The following is an 11,561-nucleotide window of genomic DNA, read 5'->3' on the forward strand; positions in this document are numbered from 1 at the left end:
GGGATAAGTTTTCCTAATTGTTAGAACTCAAATTTTATTTATGATTACCTGGCCTTACAATCACATTTGTTAGCCACAAAATGGGTATTTATATAGCTAAACTCAAAAGTTTCAAACTTTGGATTCAGCTACTTAATAGTATTTGATCTAGTTCTGAGTATTTTTCATTGGTAAACTAGCTACAACTCTAAGAAGGATGGCACTCCACCTACTCTTAATTCCAAAATGGAGTGACCAGTAATATGGTTATGTTTCTGTAGGTTTTAGCTGTGGAAGATCCTTAGCTAGAGATATGAATGGATTTGTAGAGAGAATTGGCTTTTTGGTGTCCCTTATGTAGTGATCACTGCTATAAATTCACCAAGATTCATTGAGTTATGGCAAAAAATGGGGCCTAGATGATATTAATATCTTAACAGTAAGAGCTTTTTATAAGCCGGTAACTGTGATAAGTAGTTATTTTAAAAAAGTAAACTGCTCATTTTAATATCTTTTAATATCTATTAACTTTTCATAGATTTAATTTATTCTTTTTAACAACCCTATGGGGTGACCACAAACAACTAGCAAGGTGTAGGAATAAGGATTTAACCCAGATGTTCTTCCTCAAGAGTTTTCACATCTAAATACTCTGCTACACTGATTACATAGAACCAGTTATTTATTTTGGAAACAAGCAAACAGAGGAGATGCGTATTAAATGATAAGTCTAAAGTCACAGATCTATAAAGATCACACTAATTCCCAGCTGAACTGTTCCCCAGTTTAGTGCAGTTTTTCCTTTCTTACCAAATTATTGTATTCTCACACACACAAAAAAATTTATGCTCGCTCTCCCATATCTTGAGTAACCAAATGGCACTTACCTGTACTAGACTGAACAATTCCAGAGTCTACTGTTTGTCCAAGAAGATCATACTGGTTGAGGCGCGACCCATCTTCTGCTACTACCACTGAGCGTGCTGGCTCCCTAGTCCACTCATAAACAACTTCTGCTCTTGTATAAGCATCTGAAAGGAAAGAACAGAAAATGGTTCATGTATTATGCCATTTTGCTTCTCCTAATTAGTTGGTGTGTTTTTTCAGATTCATATTTTCTGTATCTTGGTTCCAGGGGGCAGGCTAGGAAAAGAGAGCACCATATCCTGTAGTTTAAGACAACTAAAACATTCTCTTGATTCATTCAGTTATTTATTCACTCTTACAACAGATGGTTATTAAGCATCTGCAAAGGGCAAAGTACCTCTTTGTAGATATTTACTATGCTGCTGCTGCTGCTGCTGCTGCTGCTGCTGCTGCTGAGTTGTACCATATAGTTCTTTATGCTTCTCAGTCATTTTTATATGCCATGCTAGGTCATAATCCTAATCTTTAATCCAGGCAGTTTGGAGGAGGAGGTGTAAAGAGTGAGAGAGAAGAAAAAGGTGAAGGAATTCCATAGCTTTTTTGGTTTTATGTCCCAGGACACCCACTTCACATAGGTTGTAATGATCTCACATATTCCCTTCTGTTTAGTGCAGTGATATTAAAAATTAAGAGTATCGCATTAGCGGAAGCGAAGTGTTTCCGGGGTTTTTCAGAGGACGATATGATAGCAAACACTGTCCTTACAGGGAAAGCTTTTGCCTTGGCCAAAATCTGCATTAGGCCCAGCAGACACAGTACCCAGGCCCACAATACTTTTAGGTGTCCACAGAAAATCTTTAATTTCTTTTAAAAACCAGAAGAAAATGAAAATACATGTAAGTATTTAAATATAAATGTTTAAAATATAAATACAATTTAAAATAAAAACTTAATATATATTTTTAGAGGAATGGCCCACAAAGAAAGGCAAAAGTGCCTAGGGCCCATAAAAGTCATAATGCATCCCTTGCTTAACTCAACCTTCACCCCAAAGTAATGAGGCTTGGGTGTTTTGTCCAAATGTATATTCACCAAAAGTAAAATATTATGAAATGTAAAATAATGGCTGCCTTTTCACACCAACCTGAAGCTGCCTAGAAAATGATGTGTCATGCCCCTCATTCTCTGAACCAAAGATGCTTAAGTGACCACTTGTGTCTAGGGTGAGTGATGCAGAAAATACTGTTGGTATTCCCTAGCTTTTCTGTGGGTACCTGTCTGCTCCAGCATCATTCCTGGACCAACTTACAGTCAGTTATCTTTTAAAATGATTTTTTCAAGAAGTTTGAAAGAATATACTTGGGATTAATTTTGTGGTTATTGCCTCTTCCATAAAACATGTAAAAGGAACAGATGGATAATTTTGGAATTTACTGTCATTGCCTTCTCTTTTTTTAATTGTGGTAGTTCTCACTGACATTTTTTACTACACTAATCTTTAATTAATTTGTTTATTTTCAGCTTTATTGAGGTACAATTGATAAAATGATAAGATAAACTGTATAACATGAAGATTTTATATATGTATATATTGTGAAAGGATTTCTCCCATTGAGTTCATACATCTTACTGACTTAAATTTTTTGAAGCATTCAGCATTACATATAGTAGGAAGATCGCATTCTTTAGGAGGGTCTAAAACTTTATTTATTTAAAAGAAAATCCCTTTGAAGGGAACAGAGCATAGTAATTTGAAAAGAACCATATTGTTTACAATTAGTAGGTACCTATATTCAGTAAAATGTTTATCAATGATCATGATAAATTCTTGTGTGTGTGTGTGTGTGTATGTGTTTGTGTGTGTGTGTTTAAACAGGGGTCGTACCTAAGAAGACATATCAAGTTTATGGTAACATAGAATCATTGAATATTAGTGTGGAAGGAATTTGTAGGTCATGTAGTTTATCTCAGTCATACAGAGCAGGAAGAGCTTTAACTTGTTATGAAATATCTCAAGGTCTAGAATAGGCGACATCACTAATTACGTGATCACCAAGTATCATTGCATGATGTTGGAGCATATAACATATAGTTTTGTCTATAAATTCCATACTAACAGCAGTGGAGTAGAATGCATGACATTTGGTTTTCCCGCCAAGTAGCTATTCCCCCCTGAAACAAGTCCTTTAATGTTTCTGTGCCTCAGTTTATCATCTGTAAAATGACTGTCATTAGCAACAGTGCCTGGACCCTGTCTTTTTATACCTTGCCATGTGTTGCCAGAAAACGTTAGTGTCAACTTCTCATTTCATGCAATCATTTCCTGCAGTTTCTTAGAAAGTCCATTGTATATGAAATCTGTAAACATGAAATTGTTTTGAAAATGGAGATTACTCATTGCTTACGTGAGTCAATAGAAATCTCCCAAAATGTCAGTTCGCATGATGAAAGTTGGTGTTTTAAGATAAAAAAGACAGGTATACCTAAGTCCTTGCAGTAGGTGCTATAAATTAATGTTTCTTCATTTCAGTATTTGGAAAGTAGGTCCTATGAAAACTTCCTTGATTTGAGATTATTCAGCATAAAGATGAGTTAAAAGGAGTCTTCAACTACCTAGTCAACAATGTTAAGCTCAGATCCCAAATAAGTCAGCAGATTACATAAGATTCATTTTTTATAAAGGTTCTGGATGGAGTTTTAAAAAAACAATACTGGGAGCATAGACAGCACTAGAAGAGGTGCACTAATTGACACTTCACTTGTATGGACCTTTGTTTTTCCATTTGTATGAGGCAGGTGCACTGAATAATTTCTAAAGTTATTTATTCAGAAATCATTTTCATTTCTACAGTTCCCTTTCCTCCGTGTTTCCAAGGTGCTGTGCTTGATCAGTCAGGAGACAATAATTTATTAAATGTTTATTAGATCTAGCACTTGCCTGGATCTTATTGTCGGAATATAATCTGAATCTCTTCTTTTAGAATCAAAACCTTATTTTATGTTTTCCTCAGAAAGCAGTGAAAAGATGTCGACTGCAGAAGCTGACTTCAGTTATCTGTCCTCATGAAGAGGGCATTGTCCCTAGCAAGCAGAAAGTTTAATTCACCGTGACAATCAGAATCTAATGGAGAGTGGCAAGGAAAACATCTGCTTTTCCATGTTTGGTTCTTATCAACATGTGGATAAAGTTACTTCAGACGCTTCATAAGCATTTATTACAGAGTGTTTTACTAAATCACTGCAAAATCATCTCACTTATTCTCTAATATGTTGGCAAGACACTTGCTACAAAAAATTGGGTCATAGCATTTTTAGCCCACTATTGCCTTAGTTTCTTTATCTCTGAAATGTTCTTGTCAGGCAGGGCAGAGAAATTACTATAAAATAAATGGACTATCACTGCTTCTTTCATGCCAAAAGCAGGCAATGGTAATTAGTAATGGTGCTCTCTTCCCCTGAGCATGTGCCATCTGAGCCTACCTTTCAATGTCAAGTCCTGTCTGTTTAATTCTTTACAGGTCTTAAATCATCTTTTCTGAGGCCATCTTTTCTGAGACTCAAACACTGAAAGGGCATTTGAAACTTGATTATTATAATATTTATTCTTTCAACAAACATTTATTGAGTACCTACATTGTATTGGGCTCTGAACTAGGAGATACTGGACAAAATAGATCCTGCTCTAATGGAGTTTACAGGTCCCCAAACAATAAAAATGTTAACCAATAACTAAAACTGATTTTTTCTGTGATAAATAGTATAAAATTAGTGTGTATTGTGATCAAGAAGACAAACAAATTTTGATAAGGTCGTCAGGGAGGCCCTCAGAGGTGATATTTATGCTGAGATGTGATGAGAGGAAAAGCAAAAAAAAAAAAAAAAGTCACCCAAGCTATGAACAAAGGGAAGAGTGACCCAGGCGGGGGAGGGGGGGGAGCATGTGCAAAGGCTCTGGGGTAGAAAACAGCTTACTTATTTTTCTTTAACTTTGGTTTCCTTATATGAGACACTATTTGTTTCCTTCTCACTATTCCTTTCTTTCTTCCTAAAATATCTCTACTTTTCTTCAGGTTGACAGTGTACCCAGTTAAAAATATTTTTTTCCAGTCTCATTTGCATTTTGCATTGGCGATGTCACACAGCTTTGATTAATAAAGTGTGAGCTGTCAGGATTTTAGTAAAAGCTTTCATCTTTTTGATACAGGCACTACTACTTTCTTTTTTGCTCACTATTCCTCTTTATCTTGAAAGCACATGCGGTGGCTGGAGATGTAACATCTCTATTTTGCGATCAGAAAGACCATCCAAGGACATCTTAAGATATCATCCTTATTAAGATGCTGAGCTACTCAGCAATCAACCAATAATCACTTATGTGAAAATATAAACTCCTCTTTTTTGTCAGCTAAACTCGCTGCCTGACAGCATTCCTGACATATACTAAACATACAATTCATTGTTCAAAACAAGATATTTTTGAAGGCAAAAGAGGGCATGATTAGTAGTTATACCAGGATATTTGGTATAAGTCAGTACCGTCCCAGGCAAAATATGATGCACAGTCTCCCTTCCGATATGGTTATTTTGTGGATTAAATGAGCTAGTGCATTCACAGCTGCTTACTAGACTGTCTGGCATACAACTAACACATGATACATAATATCATTGCTGAAACAGAATTGGTAATTAGGAGAAAACATAATAGTTCATGATATAGAACATTCATTAAATTGAGAAGAGAATGGAGAGGAGGGAGTTATCACCAAAAATCTGTTTAGCTGACAGTTTTTAAAGTAGCTTTTCCTTGGGTTTCTGTATAGAATGAGATTTATAAATAGAGAAATGTGTCTATCCATGACTAGTACTGATAGTGCTCAAGGCCTTTTGCTATTTTCTTTGCTTGCTATCTTCCTACACTACCACTGTTTTTCTTCTATGAATCATATCTTCACCAAAATAGTTGCTCAGACTGCCTGTCTAAAGAGAATAGAAATCTGGTTAGGTAGTCCAGCAGTTGATTCCGTCATGTATGTAACTCCCCTATGAGATCCTAGGAATACATTATACCCAGTCACATTATGCATGCATACGAGTCAAAAGCAGAAGGACAGAGGAAGACCAGAGAACCTGACTCTGCTGGCCACTGTTCTCTTGGTTCCTCTAATGTGTACCCACTTATTTTCAAGTAGCAGAAACCCAGGAAGATATTTATTATAAAGAGATTTATATAAGATACTTTCAAAAGCATAATATATGTATGAATTTTATGGAATATCCAAAGGGATCTGTAACATTACTAAGACTATGATTAGGGAAAATTCTTTCCCAGTAACATCTTTTAGGTATAGATTTCATTATTAAGAAATCTCTAATTATTGTTTTTTTGCCAACTGTCAATATTTCCATCTGATAAACAAGTTGAATTTTCTTAAGGTCAAACAAACATCAGTAATGATATAAAATTAACACAATTATCTTCGTTTATTGGGAAGACGATGTTATCCATGAGGTATAAGCATCCATCCTCCACTTGTTTTTCTGTGAATAAAACTTCAACAAAAATAGAATTTTTCCTCTAAATAGTTAAATGCATTCTTTCTAGTTCAGGAGAGAAGGAATAACCCCTTCCTGAAATAACATTAAAGAGTAAAGTCAAAGATTATTGCTTCTAGAAAGCACTAGCAGCAATTCAATGTTTAAACTTTCTTTATCCTCTTTATCTAACAGAAATACCTAATTAGAGATATCTTGCTTAAAGACTTAGGCCTCTCATAAAAATTTTTAAAAATTAAATTTACTTACAGCTTCCAAATTTGAGTGGGCAGGCATGGGCATCCATAGGGAAGTCTTCCAAATGCATTGGACATTCAGCTCTCACTGTCAGCCTTATCATTTAGGGGAAAAAATACAGGATACAAACAAGAACCCTATAGATTAGATACTTTCTGATAAATACAATGGGATATTATTAGCTATAGCAAACATGCTAACAAACGGAGAGACAGGCACAAACTCTAGCACTGTATTGAGCTGTTGATAATCTAAAAAGAATTATGTACAACAATGACTGGATTCTATCCACTTTTTTTTTGTTTTAAGAAAACAGGCGACACCTGAATCTGTATGATGGGCAAGCATTGCCAGTGTTTTCCAAAACGTGTATTATCAACTAATCCATGTAGCTATGTACAGCAAATCCTTTGAGGATGAAGCTGGATGTAAGCAAATAAGTACTTGCAAAAACACGAATTCATCCTCAGTTGAAAGGAAGATGTGTATAGTAGGGAAGAGCAGAGAATTTCTCTTTTCCGAAGTGCAGCTCTCCCCATCTCCTTCCCTAAAATTGCACCAAATGCATAAAACATTGAAGGAATAGGTGAAGGAGGAGCTGTCCTCAGGGTTTGTGTAACAGATTAACGTCTCCTTGAGAGTGTAGATGTAATCTCTCTATTTCCACACCATTTAGTTTTATTTACAAATCCACAGCCTAATTGAAGCCAGGACTCTCCTATGCTTCTATTTAGTCCTTATCTTCTGGGAATGTGAATTCTATTTATGTTTTAAAAAGTGAATTTAAGAAAGGAATTCACTGAAATATATTTTATCTCCTTTGTTAGAAATATGAGGGAACTTACACCCAAATTTTTAGAGAAATATTTTTACCCATGTTATTGAGTAGGTAGAGATGTGATAGGATAGCTTTATAGCCAGTAAAATCATTAAGTGATTACAGTACTGGTTAAAGCAAATATTAAATGTGCAAATTAGTAAACTCATTCTTAAGTCAAACTATTAAGGAAAGTATTAATGTATTATTAGCAAAAGTGAGAAATTTAGAAGATGAGAGATAGAGGCTAATTTTGGATGATGAACATTGTATACTTAGAAACCGTTAATCAGTAAACTCTTTAGTATATGTGAACCCCTCCCCAGAAAATGGGCAACTGGGAGGGACGAATATTGGATTTAAGCTCAAAAACAAATGTAGGGTATTTTTAAAAGGGAGAATCTTTCATATTTCAGATATCGATAGGTCCTGCCTAGATGATGTGGAAAGATCTCAGCACATCTGCCTACTAATCCTGTATTTTTCCTGTCTTTTTTTTTTTTTTTTTGATTTTTTATTCTTTAAGTCATATTACACTTTTACTAGTTGAGTCTAAAACCTAACGTGTTTTCTGGAAGCATTTTTATTTGAATATTTGTGTATAAAATGCTAGAAATTTTTGCAGCTTTCTCCAAAGGCAAAATATCACTCTGTTCCCATGCTAAACAGAATTTACCAAGGCTAAGATTCTGCCTTCATTACCTTTTCATACCGAAGGAATCATTGAAAAGTCTGAATTATCAAGTTCTGGCCAGATCTATAAAAATAACATTTTAACAAGTCACCTGGGTATGAAATAACTGCTTCCCTTAAGAATGAGTCCTGGAAAATTCTTAATTTCTCATGAATTATAAATAATAAATATTTTAAACATCTTCTTTTTCCTTTAAAATATTCAGAATTTTATTTGAGTCATGTTTCCTTCTTTCAACTGTAAGCAAATGCTTGGTATCCAGGTGCTAGACTTTCCAGTAATCTCAAAATGGGGAATATGTTTATAAAGCATAAATATATAGTAGTCTTCAATTTAAGCAAAATTAAAAATGTCTATATTCTTAATCTAACAATACTGTGAATTTATATACCTCTTCAAAACTGCGTACTGCCCGTGAATCTATATTTTTAAGAATTTTGAACTTTTTTTCTAATTCTTTTAATTAGAAATATTTTCAGATAGAGACTTTGAAATAGTTTCTAGGAATTTAATCTAGACCATACTGGAATGCAGGAATACGCAAGGTTAGTTGTAGAAAGAGCAAGCTACTCACTCATATTAGAGCATGTGGGAAAGATACATTGAATTACTTAATATGCATTGTAAACATTTTTTTCCATTTTTATCTTATCGTTTAATACTACTACTTGCATAATATTTCAGCCAGTTTATTTTTCATAGTAGAGCAATTATTAAAGTGGAGAAATAGGGGAAGCAGGAAACCAGATGCCCTACCATGGCCCATCAGCTTGATGATTACCTACATGTGGAAAGGAAAAAGGGCAGAGAGGTTCACAAATGGAAACACAGTCATCTTTACCTCATGGTGTACAACAAGGTGCCATCCTCCGTGATCCTCAGGAGTTTGTTGGGCATGGTCATGTTGTGTGCCACTGACTTCTTTCCATTATGAAAAAAGGTATCTGGAGTCCAGATCTTACTTGCCATTAGGTTATTTAACCGGAGAACTGTCATGGGTCCTTTAAATTTTAACCTTTCATCTTTCCAGCTTTGACGGAAAAATACATCTATTGTATATTCCTAGGTAATTTTGGAAAATGGCAAAGAGTTCACTGTGCTGTATTTTGCAATGCAAATAGATTACACACACAATGCATAATTTTTACAACTTCAGAAGCAAAATATGAGCTAGGTGATGTTGCAAGAAGTAACCGTGTAGTGGCCTGTACATGTAGGTGTCAGGTGAACCATTGGCTGGCATCATCGTTTTAAAATATATCTTAAATGCATGAAATATTCTTTGGTCAAAAATATTCTTCTGATTTTTCTCTTAAGGTGTGTCAAAGTTAAATAACATAATACTCTCACCCTACCTCCACCACACCAGCACTTGAAGGGATGAAATATATTACAAATAAAAAAAAAAAAACTCATGTTAGAGGTTATTACATATAAGACAAAATTTTAAATTAGACAATTCCAGTTATAAAGCATAGTGTTTTGAGGGGCCCTCCCTTGGTCTTTGAAAACCTCACACCCAATCCCAAGTCATCCATGGTTCAAATGTGGGTGTGACAATCCTACCTTCTTTTAAGTTGAGTAAACATTTTTTTCATCAGAGATAATGTATTTAGACTTTCAATTCTACACAATGAAGATGATTATGAAAATAAGGAATCTGTTTCACTGGTAATTTGGATCTTTTAAAAAAAATGTAGAATGCAGGTGTGTGAGAACGTGTTGGTGAGTGTGTATGCACGTGCGTGTTTGTAAGACACATGAGAAACGTGTGAAGTGCATCATCATTCGTAACCAGGGACTCTATTTATTTGAATAAACACAGCATTCCTTATGGCAATACCCAGACACAAACATCTTCTAATCTGAAAACAAGCAGTGTGACTTACCAGCTCCTAAAATTGAAAAGGGTAATATCTGTCTTCCTTGTAGGATTTGCTGCACTGACACTAAATTTGGAACTCAATGGTTTAAAATAAAGATTACCACACTCTCCATTAATCTTAGCATACTCCAAACTGGAAGGAAGACAGATTTGAAAACATCATGCTACATTTTCTTAATCTCCTAAACCCTGATGCATCAAAAAGCTGTTGTTTTGTTAAATTTTACACATATCAACTGTAGGACATGTAATATAAATAATGCCTGTGTGTAGGCATTTTGTGTATTAATTTAACTATCTAATCTCTTTCACAGGGTTTAAGCAAGATTGAGTAAAGATTGAATGAAGGTTTATCCTTCTGGCACAAGTTTGACATTGCTGAGCTCTTACTGATCAAGTGACTAACAGTTATTTTTGGATAGTTTGTAATGCACCAGGCACAGTGCTAAATTCTGATGGAAGTGTAACATGTTGCTAGTCTGTCTTCATAGGCAAGAGACGTTACCTTGTTTGTTGGCTGGATTTTTCTGTCTGGAAGTGTTAGATGAAAGGTACTGGGATACATGACTTAGGAATTTGCTCACCAAGAAACATTTGTTAAGTATCTGTTAAATTCTGCAGAAGGAGAAACTGTTTAATTTGGATGTTGGAAGGAAATTCATGGAGAAGTAGAATGGGAATAGGATAGTATTTTCCACGAGGAGAGAAATGGGGATGGAGCCTGTGGATTCCATCAGGAAGTGATACAGAATAGCAGTGCTTGCGGGGGAAGCTGAGTGAATGGATTTACTGTGGGCTGTGTATGTTCTCTTTTCTACACAACAAGCAGATTCCTGTCTGCCTATGAGATAGGAATGTGATGATGATTTTTCTCTTACTCAGGAATCAGCTATATAAGCTCTCTTCTCTGTCCACCTGAATTACTTTAGCCTGGTCGACAGTAAAGGGAATGGCTGCTTGTAAATCAAGGTTCCAAGTAAACTGACCATGTTCTCATAGATGTAAAAATTTTGTTCATCTGTTTGCTTGCTCCAAGGAAATTTTTGAAAATAAAATAAATGTTAAATAGAAAGTAAACTTAAACATATTTATTATCAAATTTTTAACAAGATATATTCCAAAGTCAGTGATTTCAAAAATACTATGTCTAAACTCAACAGAGTTCTGATGTTTGCAGGTATATCATGTTTGGAGCAATCTTCACTTACCTGTGCTAATTGCAGACAAAGTAATCCCCAAATTTATTTTAGATATTCTCCCTCCAAATATTGTATTGGTCACATCTGTGTACGCATATGTATGCATACACACATACACATAGCAAAACTAACTGGATAAGTTTTTATTTCCATTTTCCCCTCTGTTAGAAGTGAAAATGAAAACTAAAAAGGTATTGATAATGATCAACTCCTGCCTACTCAAGAGTATAGATATTCAGTCTCCCATATTCTGAAAACTGTTCTTGCAATAGTGTCATGGTATTAACAAGTGGCTCTCCTCACCCCCCCCCCACCATTACAATTCATTAG

The 11,561-nt window shown here is 35.0% G+C and overlaps 1 protein-coding gene across 1 annotated transcript in view; it reads right to left on the minus strand.

The window, feature by feature from the left end:
• The window catches only part of GABRA1 (gamma-aminobutyric acid type A receptor subunit alpha1), a 50,568-nt gene that overhangs the window by 16,475 nt on the left and 22,532 nt on the right, over window positions 1-11,561 (minus strand). Inside the window, exons 5-7 of the mRNA XM_016167073.2 lie at window positions 8,989-9,209; window positions 6,649-6,731; window positions 867-1,010 (exon numbers count right to left, since the gene is read on the minus strand). Of these exons, the coding sequence (XP_016022559.1) occupies window positions 867-1,010; window positions 6,649-6,731; window positions 8,989-9,209 (448 nt within the window). The remainder of the gene's footprint in view (window positions 1-866; window positions 1,011-6,648; window positions 6,732-8,988; window positions 9,210-11,561) is intronic.

The sequence above is a fragment of the Rousettus aegyptiacus genome, unplaced genomic scaffold, assembly GCF_014176215.1.
Source record: "Rousettus aegyptiacus isolate mRouAeg1 unplaced genomic scaffold, mRouAeg1.p scaffold_m13_p_7, whole genome shotgun sequence".
Classification (NCBI taxonomy): domain Eukaryota; kingdom Metazoa; phylum Chordata; class Mammalia; order Chiroptera; family Pteropodidae; genus Rousettus; species Rousettus aegyptiacus.